At 47.2% G+C, this 18,101-nt stretch overlaps 1 protein-coding gene across 1 annotated transcript; it reads right to left on the bottom strand.

Moving 5' to 3' along the window:
* Window positions 1-1,686: 1,686 nt before the first annotated feature.
* bin1a (bridging integrator 1a) lies at window positions 1,687-12,645 on the bottom strand. The gene is made up of 19 exons (XM_076169959.1): window positions 12,254-12,645; window positions 11,052-11,132; window positions 10,919-10,973; window positions 10,734-10,828; window positions 10,007-10,102; window positions 9,797-9,907; window positions 9,607-9,699; window positions 9,435-9,520; window positions 9,222-9,297; window positions 9,062-9,117; window positions 8,150-8,194; window positions 7,135-7,204; window positions 6,693-6,821; window positions 5,566-5,586; window positions 3,439-3,840; window positions 2,885-2,944; window positions 2,520-2,612; window positions 2,310-2,411; window positions 1,687-2,224 (listed from the first exon to the last, which is right to left on the bottom strand). Exons 1-19 carry the CDS (start codon window positions 12,338-12,340, stop codon window positions 2,123-2,125), a joined length of 1,860 nt encoding a protein of 619 aa, XP_076026074.1. The 5' UTR covers window positions 12,341-12,645; the 3' UTR covers window positions 1,687-2,122.
* Window positions 12,646-18,101: the final 5,456 nt, after the last annotated feature.

Below are 18,101 nucleotides of genomic sequence, written 5' to 3'. Positions count from 1 at the left end.
ATTCCCACAAATCACTTTCAATTAAAATGTAAAGAATCCATAAGAATCCTGTTTACCACTAAAAACAATTTTGGTTAGGATTGTACATATACCAATGAGCTGCATATGAATTTCTATGTATTTAGGATCTAAACTAATTTCAACAACCAAAGGTCAAAGGTGAGCATTTACAACAGGAAAAGGAAACTGTCCAAAAGTCTAATCACCAATCTTGCAACCTGAGTACTAATTAGAAAGACTCTAGATTGGTATGGACGGTTATTTCTGGTGGACGATCACAACACACGAATATCCAGCAACAAACACAACGGGAGCAAAAGTGGAGGTTTGGGAGAACGAAACAAACTTCATATCAAAAACAAACTTCACTTCTGATTGCAGGAACGACAACGAGAAAACTCAAAACACAGGCAAACAACCCCGTCGGTCACACACACACCTAAGTCAATTCATTGAGGGATGCATCTCCAGCAGTAGGAACCACGGCTGTGTGACAAAGCTCCAGACATTTTCAGTATCAGCACCAAAGCTAGGAGTTCTGTTTTCACCACTCAAGGTCAAAGACACGCTGACGCTCTTTTCACGCTTCTTTCCTTGGCCCAGAAAGCACGATGAAGATGTGCCAACACCCTCAGCCACGACCTCATAAATCACCTGCTTCCCTTCCGATTTTACCGTGCTGTGATAAATTAGTAATGGAAAACAATTGAAGAGTCAATAATATGGTGCAGGAGGTGCAGAATCCCCATAAACCTGCACCGGTTGATCATCACTGACATCCTTCACTGAGATTCACATCCAGCTTACTCATATTCAACATCACATCCACCACAATACTAGAAGAAATCTCTGGAAAAGTACAAGCCAACTGTGCACCAATGGGAACCAAACGCTCAGACGATGTTCTCAGAGACGTTTCAGAATAGTCGGGTCATAAAAGGTCATAAATTTGTTGGTATATTGTTAGATTGTAGCTTTTGCAGCAGGTAGCTAAGGGAGCTCCTAGAGGCCTCGGTCTCATCACTCTCACCAGCAGAGATGGAAGCTTGAGGGTCAACATTGGTTAGACAAGTTCAGAAACACTGCGAGCTGTTTGTTGTACTTCAGAAACGAATGAAACCGGGAAAACAGAAAACATGTTTGTGTCCAGAGGGGAAAAACTCAAGCACAAGAGCAGAATCCACAATGTGGATCGATGCCTGGGCCTCAGGAATGACTCGGATAAGACGTGTGTGTCTGTGTAAAAGGATTACTAAGGTGGCGTTTGTCGATGCTGCCGTCTTTACAAATGTTGTTTCTCCGATCGGCGCGCGATTCGATTTGTTTACAGTCTTCAATTAAACGTTTAGGGCGGAACCTGTGGGCAGAGTTTCTCCCCAAGGGCGCCTCTGCGGGGAAGACAAAGCTTTATTAAATCTGGGTCATTTGATTGGATCGATGTTGCTGTCTTACGGTTTGGTTCTTATCAGCTTTTCAGCCGCTTCATCAATAGGGAGGATGTGTATAAAGAGCCGTGTGAGGAAGACTCCGCTCGTGCTTCACCCCACATCCCTGATACAAGAGAGATCTTAGAGATGACAGATGTGCATGGGTGACACTGCTACACTATGCATCAGGTTAATAACATTGGAGAGGGTCGTTCATTATAAGGTGACCAAGTATTACATCTCTTTAGATTTTCTTAGATGAAGGTTGGTGGAGAATGCCTGGGAGCGTTCTTGATGAGACGTGACTGGTGCTGAAACATTAGGGTGAAAACAGTGGTAACCATTGGGAAGAATCCATCCCTGCGTGTGTCCTGTGTTACCAGGACGCTCCACTCCGCTCACGCTTTAGAGAAGAACCAACAGCGGAGCGGTGACGCGGCAAACACAGTATAAAGTGTGACCACGTGCAATGGCTACATCTGTAACATATACGTGTCAGGAATCCACTCTCAGCACAGTGCAGCAGACCTTTAGAGATGCATGACTCCAACCAGGGCTGCTATGACAGCTCTGCTTCTATGGCCAAAGTCCTTATAAAGAGAGAGAGAGAATATCTGGGGGGCGAGAGAGAGGGGGAAAAGGAGAGGAAGAGAAAAATAAAGAAGGAAGATGGAATGGCGTCCCGTCCTCCTCTCTCACAGCCTCTGGGTGAAGTTTTCAGGGAATACACCTGTAGCCGCCTTGTCTTTGTTTTGAAGCCAGTCGTCCTTCTTCATCCCCATCAGCCAGCCGTCATCCTGGAGACACACACACAGACGTTATCACAAAAACACTGCAAAGCTATCTGTGTGTGTGTGTGTGTGTGTGTGTGTGCGCGCGTACCTGTTCGTCTGGGTTGTCAAAAGTGATCACTAGCACCACATCTCCAGTCTTCATCTCCAGTTCGTCTGTGTCGTTGGCAGCGTAATCATGCATCACCTCGACCTAATTTACATACACACACACATGAATACACACACGTACACACAGTATCTATGATTTGATTTAGCAGGTGGGCAGCAGTGTAAATCACAGAGTTCACCATTGACTTACCTTGAACAGGAAGCCAGGCGGCATTTCTTCTGCTGCTGCTGCTGCTGCTGCTGCGGGCGCTACTTCTGTTGGTTCTGCTGCTACTGCTGGAGTCTGGACACAAGGTCAGTCTGTCAGTTTAGTTCATTACTCATGCCACTGCCTTTGAGCAGGGCACTGATTGGGATGGTGCTTGTATAATGACAAATAAAGAGATTCTTCTTCTTGTTATTCAAGAGGAATGAGCATCAAGTCAGATTTCAAGACATGCTGGGGGTGAATTTGTGGCGTCTGCATTAAATACATACATTGTAATAAATATATGACACTATAACATTAAAATCACTCACTTCCTCCACTGCACTCACTTCCTCCACTGCACTCACTTCCTCTGTCACTGCTTCTTCTTCTTCCACCTCGGCTGCAGGAGCGGCTGCAGACTCACCCTGCTGCCGTGAACACATAGAGGAAGAATGGAGAGAAGTTAGAGAGGAAGACTGATGGGGCGAGGAAAAGAAAGAGTCAAAGACGTGTGAGAGACAAGACAACAAGCAGACACAATGACATCAAACAAACAAAACACCATGGCAGCCTAAACACAGCACGGCGTAAACAATCCAACAACTGAACCAGCTCAGACAGAAGTGTAAAGTACCTCAGGCATTACTGCATCATGGCTAGAAAGTTAAATCTGTCAAGCTTGGCACTTTCCTTCGACTACACTTGTCTCTCCCTCCCTCCCCGTCCTTTTATCAATCGACTTCCCCTCTGTATCACAGGCGATGCATCTATCTTGTTGCTCCAGATGCATCCTAAATCTTTCCATCTCTGCTTCCCCACCTCCCCACCCCTTTCCACCAAGGTCAAATCTCCTGCTTGAGTCGATGCATCCGCCCCTTTTCCGTCAGATGCATCTCACCATTTCTCTCTCGTTGGTTACCTGACCCTCTTCGGTCTCCAGTGCAGCATCAGCTGGAGGAGGAGCTTCTTCTTCTTCTTCTTCTGCAGGAGCTTCACCTGGAGCCTCAGCAGCAGCAGCAGCAGGTGGTTCCTCCTCTGCGGCAGGTTCCTCTGTAACTGCTTGGCTCCCTTCATTGCTCGAGCCCTCCTGGTCTTCAGCCTCAGCCGTCGGGCTCCCGTCATCCCCCCACTGCTCCTGGGCCGCAGCCACAGGGTCGTAACGGATCGGTACGGTCCCGTCGTCCCCCCAGCCCTCTGTGGCCGCCGCTATCGGGTCGTAGCGGACGGGCTGCGCTCCATCGTCCCCCCAGCTGTCTGCTGCAGCACTCATGGGGTCATAATGCTCCTCAGTGTCCTCTTCCTGGGCACCGTTGTCCTCATGCTGAGGGGCAAGCGTCAGGTTTCAGGGGGTCAGAGGTCATACATGGATCGTTTGAGGAGTCGGGAGTACAGGGGGTTTAATCCGATCATAGGGACTCAATAGGGACTGAGATTTAAGTATAAGGAATATTTATGGGCAGGATCTATGGATAAACATTTTAATGACAAAAGGGTTTGTGATTTAGGATTTCTGTGTTGGGTCTAGTTTCAATTGGTGAAAGAAAAAGGAAATTGTATTAAATACGGACAAGGAAATGGGAAATTGGGAATGGACATTATAGGGATCGTTAAAGGCGATGCACAGTGACTTCAATGTAGCCAAACATAGAAATTCTCTGCTATGGTTTATTAAGAAGAAGTATGATTGGGGATTTGGCATAAAGTATTACATGAAAAAAGGAAGAATTAATAATTTGAGGAGCACATGTGGAGATCTATACACTGTATGTATGTAGACATGAACACGGTTGGTCAGAGTTCCAAGTCATCACCATCATCATGATCATCATAGAAAGACTCAAGGAGACTGAGTCTGAAGGATAAACTGTCAGGGACGCTCAAACCAAATGAAAAGAGATGGAAGTTAGGAAGGGGGACTAAACTAGAAGCAGGAAAAAGAAAAAAGTATCGTAAAGTTTTCCCATCAGAAGATAGATGTCGGTTCTTCTGTGTGTATTTGTCAAGCGTGGTTTGTAGCCCCACAGCTATGTTCAGATGGAGAAGGAGGAGGAGAGGGGCTTTGTAAGAGCAGAAGTGTCTTTCCTCTGCCGCCAGCTTTAACACGGCGACACGTCTCTCTTACAGTGACGGGATGGACAGGGGGCGGGGTTAGTTGACGGTCAGGCGGCCAACTGGCAAGCAAGCAGGTTCTCTGTGAAGTTGCCCACTGGCTCTGGGCACAGCAGTGATCTCCTCATACCAGTCCCACCTCTACAGACTACATACTGTCAGAGAAAGCAACACGCCTCTTTGCTTTCAGCTTCAATGAGCAACTTCACTCAACTTTGAGAGAGTTCCCTGTGTGTCACATGTAACACGGAGCTCACATGTAAAGGTACATGTTCTACCAGCAGGACATGTGGACATACAGGGACACGAGGGGGAAACAGAAAGGAAGAGAGAAAGGAGGTCGATTCAATTTCAGATCGCTCAACACAGAAGAGATTCTTAAATTAGATTACAGATTTGAGTTTGTGCAGCAAGATGAAAACCCTGAAGGCATTAATGGTGTCTTAAAGATCAATCCTGCACTTTACATCATGCAAACAGAGAAAGAGATCTTGATTGAGGATTGTCTATCAGACACCATTACTATCAAATATTTGACACTATAACATATTATTCTGTGCGATGTGTATCTGAAATTGACTCGACTCTCAATCATTCCAAAGCTCTACTGAGACGTTCTCCACATCATTCCCTTCAATGTTTAATGCTGTTCAAGCACCACACACAAGGACGACACACACCAACAGAGATGGGACAGACAGATAACTGAGGCCCATTACTGGACAAACGTATTCACGTAACAGTTATGGCCATTATAGAAGTCCCAGCATGCACTGCATTTGTAGAGCAGGACTGTGTTTGTAGACCAAATGAGAGTGGGGCTTGTATAATGGCTATAGAAGTCAGGATATGCAGATAAAAATGATGATCATAATGATTATTACACTATGTTTATGTTTATAGATGTCAGGGTGATGATGATGATGAAGATGCTTACCCACGAGTCCCAGTTTTCAGGCTGTGGAAAATACAGAAAGTGTTAGAAAGAAGCAAAATGTTCCTTTAAAACTTTTTCACTGCGTTTAAGGTTTCACACATGCTTCCAAATTACAAGCCCACAGTAGAAGAAGTACAGGCAGTGCTTAGAAAAAGAACAGAACAAGTCTGAAGAAGACTGAAGAGGAAGAGAAACCTTGAGTCTGTTCATAGAGATCAAATAGCCTGGTTAAAGTAAATGTGACTGTATAATATTATTAAGGTCTTTGTGTAGGTCTTAGGTGTTCTATAGGCCACATGCCAATCATCAGTCCAGCAGAAGAAGAAGAAGAAGAAGGCTGTGCAGCAGATCTGGAACAAACAGCAGCTGGAATACATTTTGAATACTAAACATCTCCCTCTTAAGGCTCTTTAACAGCTGGCCGGAAGTAAACCAGCACAATCTGTAGTCGTTGTAGCATTTCAAACTGTATTCCGCTGCACTCCTATCCAGTTTTGAAGAGGACTAAGTGAGAGCAGAGCAGCCTACAGAGACTATAGAGTTCATGCCACGCACGAGTCGTCTGTGGAAGAAGTGATCACCAAGAAGCACACATCACCATGCCAACCATCCACCCTGTGGTTTGGTAAACTGGACAGAAGCGGACCGAGTAACACCCCAAACCATGCCAAGCTCACTAAGCCATTTCACCTCCAATAACATGATCTAGCTCAAACTAACTGCTGGAGAAATCTGTCATTCATGATATTGAATGACATGAAATGAAGTTAAACCCTCTCTGAATCCCTTCGTGAGGTGGAATCCCTTAGTGAGGTTTTGGCATGTTTTGCAGTGTGTGAGGTCACTACAGTCTGAGCCGTTCATGCTGCGATTCATCCACCTGTGTGACCGCAGAGGCTCGGGTCGCCGCACCGAGAGAGTCCAGGTCCATGTCCAGCAGGCTGCTCAGTGCCGGACTGTCAAACTGATAACAACAGGGATACCAGGGCTCAATGGCTAACAGGGTGCGGCTAAGGGATGAGGCCAGAGGAAGGGATGCTGTAATGTCTCTGACCCGGTTGGGGGGGGAGGTGTTAAAGGGACATTCCGCTGGGGTTTTTTAGCGAGCGCCCGCCCCTGTCACTCACCTGTGTGGGGGAGGTGATGCTGATATCGGGAGCAGGAGCGGCCGCAGCGTCGAACAGGTTGATGATGTTCTCTGTTTTCATATCCTTACATGGAGTCACCTTGGGCGGAGGAGGCACTGCTGGCTTTAGCTACAGAGAAAGAAGAAACAAGACCAAAATAAGACATGATCAATAAAACCTCATGGAAGACAGCAATCAAAATATTCAATTTCAGTCCAATTGCGTCTCGTCTGTTCGTCCGTTCATAGTTTCTTTGTCTACCTGTTGTCTTCAAGTATTTTATGACCATTTTAATAGATTTAACGCTTTAAAAATGCCAACTGACCCAATGAAACTGAATTTAGCGCCACAGCAGGTCAACAGGGACAGACTAGGGTGTGTGTGTGTGTGTGTGTGTGTGTGTGTGTGTGTGTGTGCGCGCGTGCGGTTTCGGTGTCTCTACCTTGGATGGAGACTTGGGAATCGGGGGCGGCCCTCCTGGCCTGAGAGTGTGGTTGGATGCTTCTTTGACACTGACACTGACACTGACACTGACACTGAGAGAGAGAGAGGTAGGTAGAGAGAGAGAGAGAGAGAGAGAGAGAGAGAGAGAGTGATGGTAGACAAAAGAGTGATACCAATAGATTACACATTACAGCTATTAAGTGTGGCAGACAGTGAGAGGTAAGAGTGAAGCAACGTGAAGGAGGAAGGGACAGAGAGACGCTACAGTTACTGAGCATGCTCCATGAAACGTCCAAGCTGAGAAAAGTTGTTGTTTCAATCATCACCATGCAGGGAAAGTGAGCCTCCTTCTCTCCTCCTTCTCTCCTCATGCAAGCAGACGTGTGTGGCCGCTGTACTGTAAACACTCCACAGTGGTAGAAGCTAAACTAAAGCCCAGAGCTGTAAGTGAGCACAGAGTTTGGCCCAAGCTGCACCAGACGAGTTCATATGTTCGGGTCGGAAAAAACCTGAGAAAAGTCTGAACCCCAAAAGCCAGAGGTTGATGTAACGTGACACCAGAGAACTGCTTACAGCTCTCTGATGAATAAAGCATTAGGTCCTCTCTTGCTGCTTAGCACAAGTGGGACCAAGTTGCCGTTGCTGCAAGTCACAAGTGAGCCTTTATGAGCCTCTGCAATCAAGTCACAAGTCGTGATCTCAAAGGGTGTCACAGGCCAGAACCTCCACAACATCTCCCAAACCAAAGCACAGACCTCTGGGAGAAGAAAAGAGAAAGCTGTTGTGGCTGTTTGGAACATTGATCTGGGAAATGAAGGAGTGTTCCCCGCCGTGTCACCGTCACATATCATCTTGCCGGTGCAGCTTTTTAAAGGTGCAGGTCTGAGCTCCACTCGCTCGTCCTGAACTCTCCCGAGCCTGACAGACTGACTGAGGACACGGACGGTCAGACAGACAGCTTCAGTCAGACAGACAGACAAAACGTTTCCAACAACAAAGCTTCTGCCGTTTACCTCCTACTCGCTCCTGATGACGAGGCACCGGGGTTACCTGTCTTTCTGTAAGGGTCAAGGGTCAAGGGTTTCCTCAGGTTAATGCAGGATCTTATGATGTCATATGTAGAGTCCTATTCCTTGTCTGACTCTCGCTTCCCAGATCATAGCACAGCAGAATTAATTATGTAAATACCTGAAACATTATCGGGATTAAATCAGGATTTATTACCCAATTATAGGGCTTTCCTTTAGGTCGTATACTGCTGCTGCATAGGCTCCATTAATCTTGACATTAGCAAACAAACCAAATGCATATTGCCACAAAAACAAACCTCTGAAAATGGAGCAAATAATTGCTCTGCAGAGGGAGAGGCTCTTTTGGAGTTCGACACAGGCAGTTAAAGGTGCTGCTTTTATGACTGACGTGGGGGCTTTAAATACTTCACTTATAGCAAACAGGAAAAGTACACAAGAGCTTTGAAACTGACCCCACCGCGTCATTTAGCCGTATTGGGAAGCTATTTTTGATGCGGCTCGTTGCTCTAAACAAACACCATATATCATGCAGCCTCAAGAGGTGCAAATATTTGCAGCCGTTTCTGTCTGGAGGGAGGCATGGAGAGGCTGCACCACATGGGGGGGACTGACCACAGGCGCCGATGGATTACGTTTAGCAAGTCTAATCTCCAGGATTAACAAATATTTTCAGACGGACTCCTGTTAATGGTTTCAAATTGCTAAGACTCTAAGAAGAAAAAAATGTGGAAATCTACAGGGTTTGATCTGTTTTGATTGGATATGTGGCACAGAGGAGATCATGGTCGTAAAAGAGGACAGAGTATCACTAAACTGTCTCAAAGAAAGAGAAAAGAGACATGTTTCTGTACGATTTCATTCATTTCTAGGTTTAGGATTGGATTCCTTACTAACCTGTTTGGGTCTGAATCCTCCAATTTCTCCAAGATGTCAAATAAATCCTGATCCAACTGAGGGAGGCAGAGGCAGAGGGACATGTGTCATACATATGATGTGACACTGTCTCTATATGCTTCATCTAGTCTCCTTCACATCTGTATGAGACCTCACTCACCCGACTGATCTCCTTGTGGAACTTCTCCTCGAAACCTGCCAGACTCTGGAAGGTGCTGACGTAAAACCCAACACGACTGCGTGGAGGGAGAGAGAGAGAGAGAGAGAGAGAGAGAGAGAGAGAGAGAGAGAAGATGGTTGATGTCACTTTGATCTGACATTAATGTAACTTTGATATGCAATCCAACCATCAACCACCACCTGAAAGACCAACCTGTTCCAGAGTGAAGGTAACTCCTCTTGCAGGTCGATGTTGATCTCCTCAAACACCTTCTGGGCTCTCTCCAACTCCTCCTCTGCCTGGAACAAACACACACACACAGCATTGGCATCATGCATATACATGTGTGTGTGTGTGATGACAGCAAGTAGAGGCGTGTGTGTACCTGGCTTCTGGACAGGCTGCTCTGGGCCACGTTGTGTGCAGACAGGATTCCCTGAGCCCAGACTGGAGTCGCTCGCTCCAACAAAGAGGACGGCTGAGACAGACAAAATGTCAACACGCTGTACGTCAATATCATGATTAGAGACGGGGCGTCAGCGCTTTGGGATCAAGCCGGTGCGTGTTTGCGTTACCTTGGTGAGTTTGATGCCGCCGTCCTTCTTCTTGGTCTTGTGTGTGGCAGAGTAGTTGTGTCTGGCACTGTCGAAATCAACCAACTTCCTGTCTCGCTTTGCTATACGTGCCTGGACAGGAGACGAACGTGTTCAGGTTATTCTGCCATTCTGTCTAAGTTGCATTCCAAAATAATAATTACATTTTAATTCAACAAATCGGCAGCTTACCTTGATATCAGGGAACTGACCCAGGTATGTATCCATGGAGATGAGAGCATGATCAACCAATTTCTGGTGGTAGTCTGTCCAAAGCACGTCACAGTCCTGCAGCATGGACACACACACAAGCACACACACACACACACACACACACACACACACACACACACACACACACTGTGGTTTACACTGCATCTTTGCGGCTTATTATGCAGATTGAAGTGTAGTTATGATGTCTTGGTTTTGTGGTGAACGGTTGACAGCAGATCAGGTGGTCAAGTGGGCCAACCATTAACTGGAGGGTTGGCGGTTTGATTCCACCAGACTGCTGCTGTTGAGCATGGTGGTGACATTTTACATTTTACATGCACGCTGATGTATGTATGTCACAGAATCCTGTTAACTCTGTCCACACGCAGTACAGACAGTGTGAATGTAAACATCACAAGTGTCATCGTACCCAGATTGAAGCAGCAGATGCAATCCAATTAACTCAACACTGAAAGCATTGAAACTGAACTGAAGCATTTGAATCAGCCAGCTGGCCGTCGGTGTCGGGCTTTGACTATAGAGAAATCAATCCAAACGTCTCATAGAGGGCAAGCAGAGCGAAGTCAGAGGAACGTGTCACTCGTCCGCTCTCAGCACAGACGCCCACTTATAACTTCTTACACTTTGCAGAAGCCGAACAATTACGATAACAAAAGACGAGATATTCATCAAAAGAGTTTCTGACCTCAACGATGGAATCCACGTCGTTTTTGCCGTACCAGTCTGGCTCGTACATGTCAGCCAGACACGCCTGCACGTTCTTAGAGGACTCGTGCATGGCTGAGGACAGAGACACACACACACATTAATACACACGGTACATTCACAAAACTTCTGTGGTCATTTAGAGGTTATATGTGTGTGTATTACCCTTCACGGCTTCCAGGTAGGCCCGCAGGTCCCTCTGTAGTTTGCTGCCTTCAGTCTGCAGATGAAGTAAAGTTTGGGTCAGTCTGAGCTCTATTTCATGTCATGATGTCATTTTCCTGGAGTAAAGGCTTACGTATTGTTTGTTGAAGTTGATGACTCCCTCCTCGAACGCGATGTCCTTGGTCTCGTCGGCTTTGCCAAGCTTCTGCAGGACCTGGGGATCAATCAGAAGCTTCAGCTGAGTGCTCCGTTTCAGTTTGCAGACAGAAGACGAGATCAGTTATCAATTATCCATAAAATATACAGTGAATATTTAAACATTCAGGCGCTCTATCTCTCCCTCTCTCTCTCTCTCTGAGGTCAGCTCAGAGGTCAAGCCTGTTTTGTCCAGACTGGTCAGCTTTTTCTTTACATGGAATAACAGCGGTAAAAGTTTTTGTGTCTATTCTAACGTCCCTCACTGCTGTGTGTGCTTCCTGTTCCTCAGGAGGAAAAGGACTTCACTCTTTCCTTTATGACGCTCGGTTGATTTGATTATTAGCTATTTTCAAACTCTTGTGTTCATCTTTGCTGTTTTATTGTTTGGTTAAGTTGAATGTAGGTTTTATTTGACTTGTTAATTGATAAAGCCAGCTACTTGATCATGAGTTGTATTTTGAAATGAAGTTCTTGAGGATACATGGAACTATGGAAATGTGTTGTTTACGTCAAGAGATACTTAAACTGTCCTCAGAATGCAGATAATAATCTATACCTCTCCTCTCTCTCCCTCTGCTCCTTCAAAGTATCAAATAACCCTCATGTCTAAGATGCCAGGACAAATAGCGCCCCCTGTCATTCACTCAGCAAACCACACCATGCAGGTGCACCACTAAGCCAAAGACTGGGCCTCCTCTCAGCCTCCTCCTCAGTAAAGAACATGTCTGCATCATGACAGAATAACATGACGGTCACTGATGTACAGTATAATGGAGGAGGGGGAGGAGGAAGAGGAGGGGGGGCTCTTCCTCTGTGACAAGCTCACATGACAGACGTGACGCAAAATGGAACAGTTCCACTCTGTAGTATCTGTAGCAGGGTGATCGCATGAAACACTACAACGATATGTGCGTGTCCGCTGTGTGGCATTGAGAGGAGGAAGAGTTGTCTTATAGTGAACGTCCTCATCCTCTCACACACACACACACACATATACACACAGAGTCCTGGCTCGTATCGTCACCGTGCCGTGATGCGACACTGCGCCCGGGGTGAAAGGATGCGGCACGGAGGCTGGATGGGGGTTTTTCCGGGCCTCTGAGCGATCACATCCTCGAGCACTTGAACGCGTCTTACCTTCTCCTGGGCTCTGGTGAGCTTCTTCTGGACGTTGCTGGCCACTTTCCCGGCGGTCAGCCCCTTCCCCAAATTCAACTCAGCCATCTTGTAGCGTCGGGTGAGCCTCGGATGCGGGAAGGGGGAGAAACAAACACGGCGACAACGATCGGCTGCACCGCTACGGAGACGGAGACCCGCTGGGCAGGTTCATCCAACGTCCAGGCGCGGGGGAGAGAACGGCGATAAACGCGGATGTGTGTGACGCTCTGTGGTGAAGATATGTGTGTATGCGTGAGAGTGTGTGTGTGTATATGTGAGTGTGTGTGTGTATATGTGTGCGTGTGTGTGTGTGTATATGTGTGTGTGCAGAAAGCTAGGATGTATTCCCCAACACCGAGCTGCTGGATGCGCGTCCGTGACAGAGGAGGAGGAGGAGGAAGAGGAAGAGGAGGATGCGCTGTCAGATGCTCTTAAAGGCGCAGATGCTGCTGCTATAAAAAGCACAATACAGCCGCTTTAACGCGCTAAAGCTGCGCGGTTATCACTCCGTTCTATACGGCCCACCGATCTGATCACTCTAACCATTACGTCACGCAATACGTCTGTGTTTCGTGCTTGTAAAACACAAAATACATCATCACAAGGGGTCGAAAATATTTGGCAGCTTCCAGAAAGTGCTTGTGTATCTTCAATCACATTTACAGCAGCGTAAGTGTAAAACTGATCTGCAGTAAACTGAATCTAAATCCTTATAAAGCACCAATATAATAGAATAACATAGAATAGAGTAGAGTAGATCATAATGTAATAGAGCCAGCAGCCGTGTGTGTGTTGGATTCCACCCCCTGGTCCCTAGAAGTGGTACAGACTTACAACATGTTACATCTGGATCAGAAAAAATGGGTTTAATCCAACAAGGTTCACATGTCCTCCACCAGCAGTTTGATTAATAGCCACCAGATGGCGCCATTAGCCCGCTGCTGATTTCCCTCAAAACGACTAAGCTTCACTTTCTGCTTGTTGTTGCTCCTGAGGTGTTTGCAGGGAGCTGATGCAGTCCAGTCTGGAGGGGGGAGGGCAAGGGGGGACCCAGCGTCGTACAGAACACACACAGAACACACACACACGTGTTTATATATGTGGGTGGTTGATGCTTTGGTGTTTTACTTTTCAACCAGATTGACTCCATGTTTGTTTCCTTTTTCTGTGCTGTGTGTGATCAGTCCTCACTGTTCTTTGTGCCTCACACACACAGAACCTGATCCACTCTTTGACAGACTCTTCCTTGAGGCCCAGAACCTTCATCTCCCTAAGATGACACTCCATCCTGATCCGTGCTGCCCCATCACAGTAACGTTCCCTCCAGCTGTTCCACATCTGTAACATTCCTGCTGCATTCAGACAAACTGTCTTTCTACTGACATAAATAAAATCTTAATATAAAAGGTCAAATAAAAGGTCTTTGTCAGCTGATGTGTGTGTATCTGTGTGTGGCTGGGAGCTCTCCGAGGTCCTGATCCCTGACTGATGCAGCTGAGAGGACAAAGCTGGCCTCAGCAGAAGAATGGAGCTCTGGATTCTCCCGGGTGGTAATTATGTGTCCTTGTGTGTACGGTACAGAACGCAATAATGTGAATCTGTTGCATAATAGCGACTGTAATCCGGCCTGCACGCGAGAGGGAAACGTGTGTGTGCCTGAGTGTGTGTGTGTGTGTGTGTCTGAGTGTGTGTGTGTGTCTGTGTGTGTGTGTGGATGTGTTCACTCCTCTCAATTAAAATATGTCAAAAGGATTTCAAAAGGATGTTATTGTTGTTGTTTTGGGGTTCCTACACACACACACACACACACACACACACATACACACATGTTACAAGCAGAAGGGACACTTCCATATGTTTTGCTGAATGTATAACCATCTCTTTCTGCATCCTCCACTCTCGCCCCCCTTTCTTCCTCTCCTTCTCCCCTCACCTCCTACCCTTGCCCCCCCCCCCCCCCCCCCCCCTGCCATTCCCCCTCTCACTTTTCACTCTCTCTCTCTCTCTGCCCCCCTTTCCTCCCCCCTCTCTCCCTTTATCCCCAACAATAACAACATTTGGCCACGAGTCACCAAGCCCATTCTCTCCCCCCCCCCCCCCCCCCAACCCCCCCTGTATAATCACATGAAAAGCTCCTCTCCTCCTCCTCCTCCTCCACCCTCTTGTGCTGCGGGAATGGTTTAACCCGTTATTCAGAGAGAGAGAGAGAGAGAGAGAGAGAGAGAGAGAGAGAGAGAGAGAGAGAGAGCACAAAGACAGGCACGTTGTTCGCGTTGGTGCTGTTGGAGGATAAACCGAGGCGCATGATGTAAACATGGACTGAAAGACGCAAACGGCTGCGCTTCCATCGTTTTCCCGTCGCTCTCTGCCTTCAGTATTACATGAGGTGCTGACTGGACGCCGTCTGGTTCGGACAAAGAGACGAATGAAGGAGTAGAGAAGAGGAGGAGGAGGAGGAGGAGGAGGAGGAAGAGAGAGTAGTTGGGCATTGTTTTGTCTCGGTCGCGGGGCTCTCTGGAGTTTCTGTGTGTCTGGACCAGAACCTGGTTCAGCGAATCCGGACCATGTTGAGTTCTCCAAGCTGACGGAGGCGCCGAGTGGAGATCCGTCCGTTTTTTTAAACCGAACACTGCCCTTCTTCCTTTCTTTCTTCCGTTCTTCCCTTCTTTCCCTCTCGTCTGGGTTGGAGGATGACAGCAGGAGCAGAGGGGCGTTAATGTGCCACGGCTTTGAGGTGAGTGACTGAGTTTCTTTGTTCGATTCCCCCCTTAGAGTTGCGCGTAAAAACCGGATCGGCGCGGAACAGAAATTTGGACAAAGAACGAAAGAAAGAAAGTAGCGCGGTCCGTCAGCTAGAACGCTACTTCTCTCCCCTCCTCCTGTTATTAATGCGCTTTCTGGCACTCAGCATCTGTTCCCTCGCAGCTCAGCCATCAATCCTCTCCGGCAGAGGGAACAATGAGAGCGCACACACACAAACCCTCCGGACGGCCCCGCTATTGTTTTCGCTCCATTGTGTCCTCCTCCAAAGGTGCAACGTTTGGTGCTATAAGGCAACAAACTGCACGAGCTCTCAGCGGCCGCGTATCCATGGCAGCTAAATTAATCCTTCATGATGTGTGTGTGTCTATGTGTGTGTGTGTGTGTGTAGCAATGAATAATTCACAACGACTGTAAACTCTGAATTTGATACCAGTGTGCATAATTGGGTTGAACAGCGTGTAAACACAGAGAGGCAAATAGATTAGCAGAGAGTCACGTGGCTCTACATCTATCTATCTATCTATCTATCTATCTATCTATCTATCTATCTATCTATCTATCTATCTATCTATCTATCTATCTATGTATCTATCTATCTATCTATGCTCTCTCTATCTTTCTCTCTCTCTCTCTCTCTCTCTGTCCCACATCCACTCTCTTTTAAAACAAAGGCTCTCTACACTTCATTGTATCTTAATCCAGACGAACAAAAGAGAGAGAATCCACACAGAGTGAAACCAGAACAAAAGAGCAGCTTCCTAATTAGTAGTTTGTCACAGCAAAGATGAGATAATTGTATAGGAAGAGCAACCTTGCACAGGCACCTCTCCCTCCTCTTCTTCCTCTTCCTCCTCTTCTTCCTCCTCTGCCTATTGTTAAGTGTGTTTATGTGTGTCATTGTGGGAAGGAGTCTGAAATGTACTCGGGGGGGTCATCGCTTCTTCTTTCCACAAACAAAGGGATCCGAGGTTCGCACACTTAGGAGACGTTTAGAGGAAGATGATGATGATGAGAAGGAGGACGAAAGAGGAAGACAAAGGCGGTCGAAATCCGTCCAGATTTGGCCGTCTTAGATTAGAACTCAGAGGTCTAGACGCTGGTGTGAGAGAGGACACTAATGCACTCCCGTATTGTTATGGCTGCTGTTATAAAATCATGGCCTCGTCTCCATTAACTCAGACGAAATGAGTTAGAGTCTAATGGCAGTTGCAGCCTTGTTGGAGCATGAAAAACACCCAGACGAAGCCAATCAGGTGGGAGGAGGATTAATGAGGTGATGCTATTTACGATAATGTCTTTGATTTGAAGGTGATGCTTGAGTCAAACGTGCCGAGTGAAAAGCCAGCCAGCGCGCGGAGACGACGTGTTTGTGCCAATTTGCAGCCGGCGTGCAACGTTTTACATTTACACCTTTCAGCTCTTTCTCCCAGCGTGACACCAATCCCCTGCGCCGGAGCGTTACAGGAGACGTCGCCGCAGGGGGCCACAGGCTGTATAGTGGCTGTTGAGTGAGAGGAAGGTGTTTCACTCTTCCTCTAACAGGGCTGTCAGGTCAAGTCCTGGAATGCCAACCCGCTGATTTTCCAGTCATGAGCTCGCTGCTCTAAAAAGCCCGGTGGATTCTCGCCCGGCGGCTGTTCCGGTTGACAGCTCTAATTCGCCGCATGTTGACTCTTCCTTCCTTTTCCCGCGCGTTTCCTTTGATGCCTGCACGCTGACGGCTCCTGATAGCGTCACGTATCGACTGGAGAGGTGCCGTCTTTATTGCCTCCGTGGGGGGAAGGCGGATATTGCTGATTCAAACCCAAGTATGCAAATGAGGCCCTGCATGGGAGGCTTTGTTGTTAGTTATGTAACCCAGATCAAGAGCCAAGCGGCCTTATTTTAGGACTTCAGCCAAAGTTACAGAATGTTGTTATTGTGAGATTTATGGTTTGTGCGGCCATTAAAGCAATGAATCTGCACTGAAGGATCGTCTTATACATGTGGAAGTACACTCTGTGGCCCGGCTGAACCTCTATTAGAGATCAGAACCAGCCCAGTTAGGACAAACAGACGCTTAATGTATGGATGCTGATTCAATTATAATGGAAAAAAAGAGGAAAACTTTGAAAATATAACTGGAAAAATGTCCGAACCACTCAGCATCTTCTGATCGCTTTGCTCCATCCTCCATCACAACCTGCTGCCTATTTTAGTGCCTCTCACAGACGAATGGGTGCTATGGAGACTGTAATTCATAGAGAACTGCTAGTCAATGGGCAGCCTGTGTTTGTGTGCCTTCACTGTGCACGGCTGTGCTGTTGCGTTGTGTAAGCGTAAGAGAATCCAAAGCCAAACCTCAAGACTGGTGACTGATCGCAGCGCATCTACAGAAGCTTCGCCGTCTGCCACGGGCCACATGGTTATGTTCTACATTAGAGGAAGATGGATGAGGTGTGGGAGAGCGAAGACAAGGCGAGAGGAAGAAAGAGCGCGAGTCAAAACGCAGCCGAGCGGTAAATTGTGCGGGTGAGACAAAAAAACAGAGGGGGGAAGAGAGGAAAGGAAAGGAGAGGAGAGGAGAGGAGAGGAGAGGAGAGGAGAGGAGAGGAGAGGAGAGGAGAGGAGAGGAGAGGAGGGGCAGATGGGAAGTGACAGAAGGGATGAGTGAAGGAGAAGAAGGGATTGAGATGGAGGTAAAGAGACAGAGTGGAGGGGAGGAAGGGTAAAGTCGATCCTAATCCCATTAATTTACACCAGCGCTGTCCTTCCCACTGGCACACACACACACACACACACGCTGCTGTTTAGTATTCAGTATTGGTGTGTGTTGAGCGTCTGTGCTGACACTTTTTCATCATATACATCATGTGCAGCAGCGGTGAGGACAGACTGGGAGCAGACTGACTCTCTGTACATTGTGTACACGGCTGAGTTTCTCTGTGCCACCCATTCACAGACACACCCAGTGGAGCCAGAGAGGAAGAGGAGGAGGAGGAAGAGTCTAAACTAAAGGCTTTGACCCAAATGACACACACACACACACACACACTGCACAGACCAATGTTTGCCTACATTTATA

This window comes from Genypterus blacodes, unplaced genomic scaffold (assembly GCF_046128005.1).
Source record: "Genypterus blacodes isolate CSIRO-AG114 ecotype Tasmania unplaced genomic scaffold, CSIRO-AGI_Gbla_v1 ptg000214l_1, whole genome shotgun sequence".
In the NCBI taxonomy this organism is placed as follows: domain Eukaryota; kingdom Metazoa; phylum Chordata; class Actinopteri; order Ophidiiformes; family Ophidiidae; genus Genypterus; species Genypterus blacodes.
The sequence above is the reverse complement of the archived record's forward strand: the minus strand, read 5'-3'. Positions and strand labels throughout refer to the sequence as shown.

What these genes read in the sequence shown, in the direction of transcription:
- bin1a (XM_076169959.1), bottom strand. Translation starts at nt 12,340, where the DNA reads ATGGCTGAGTTGAATTTGGGGAAGGGGCTGACCGCCGGGAAAGTGGCC. An exon ending in TTCCCAAGTCTCCATCCAAG is followed by an intron (nt 6,822 to 7,134) that starts GTAGAGACACCG and finishes CTTTCTCTGTAG; the next exon opens with CTAAAGCCAGCAGTGCCTCC. An exon ending in GCATCACCTCCCCCACACAG is followed by an intron (nt 5,587 to 6,692) that starts GTGAGTGACAGG and finishes TATTTTCCACAG; the next exon opens with CCTGAAAACTGGGACTCGTG.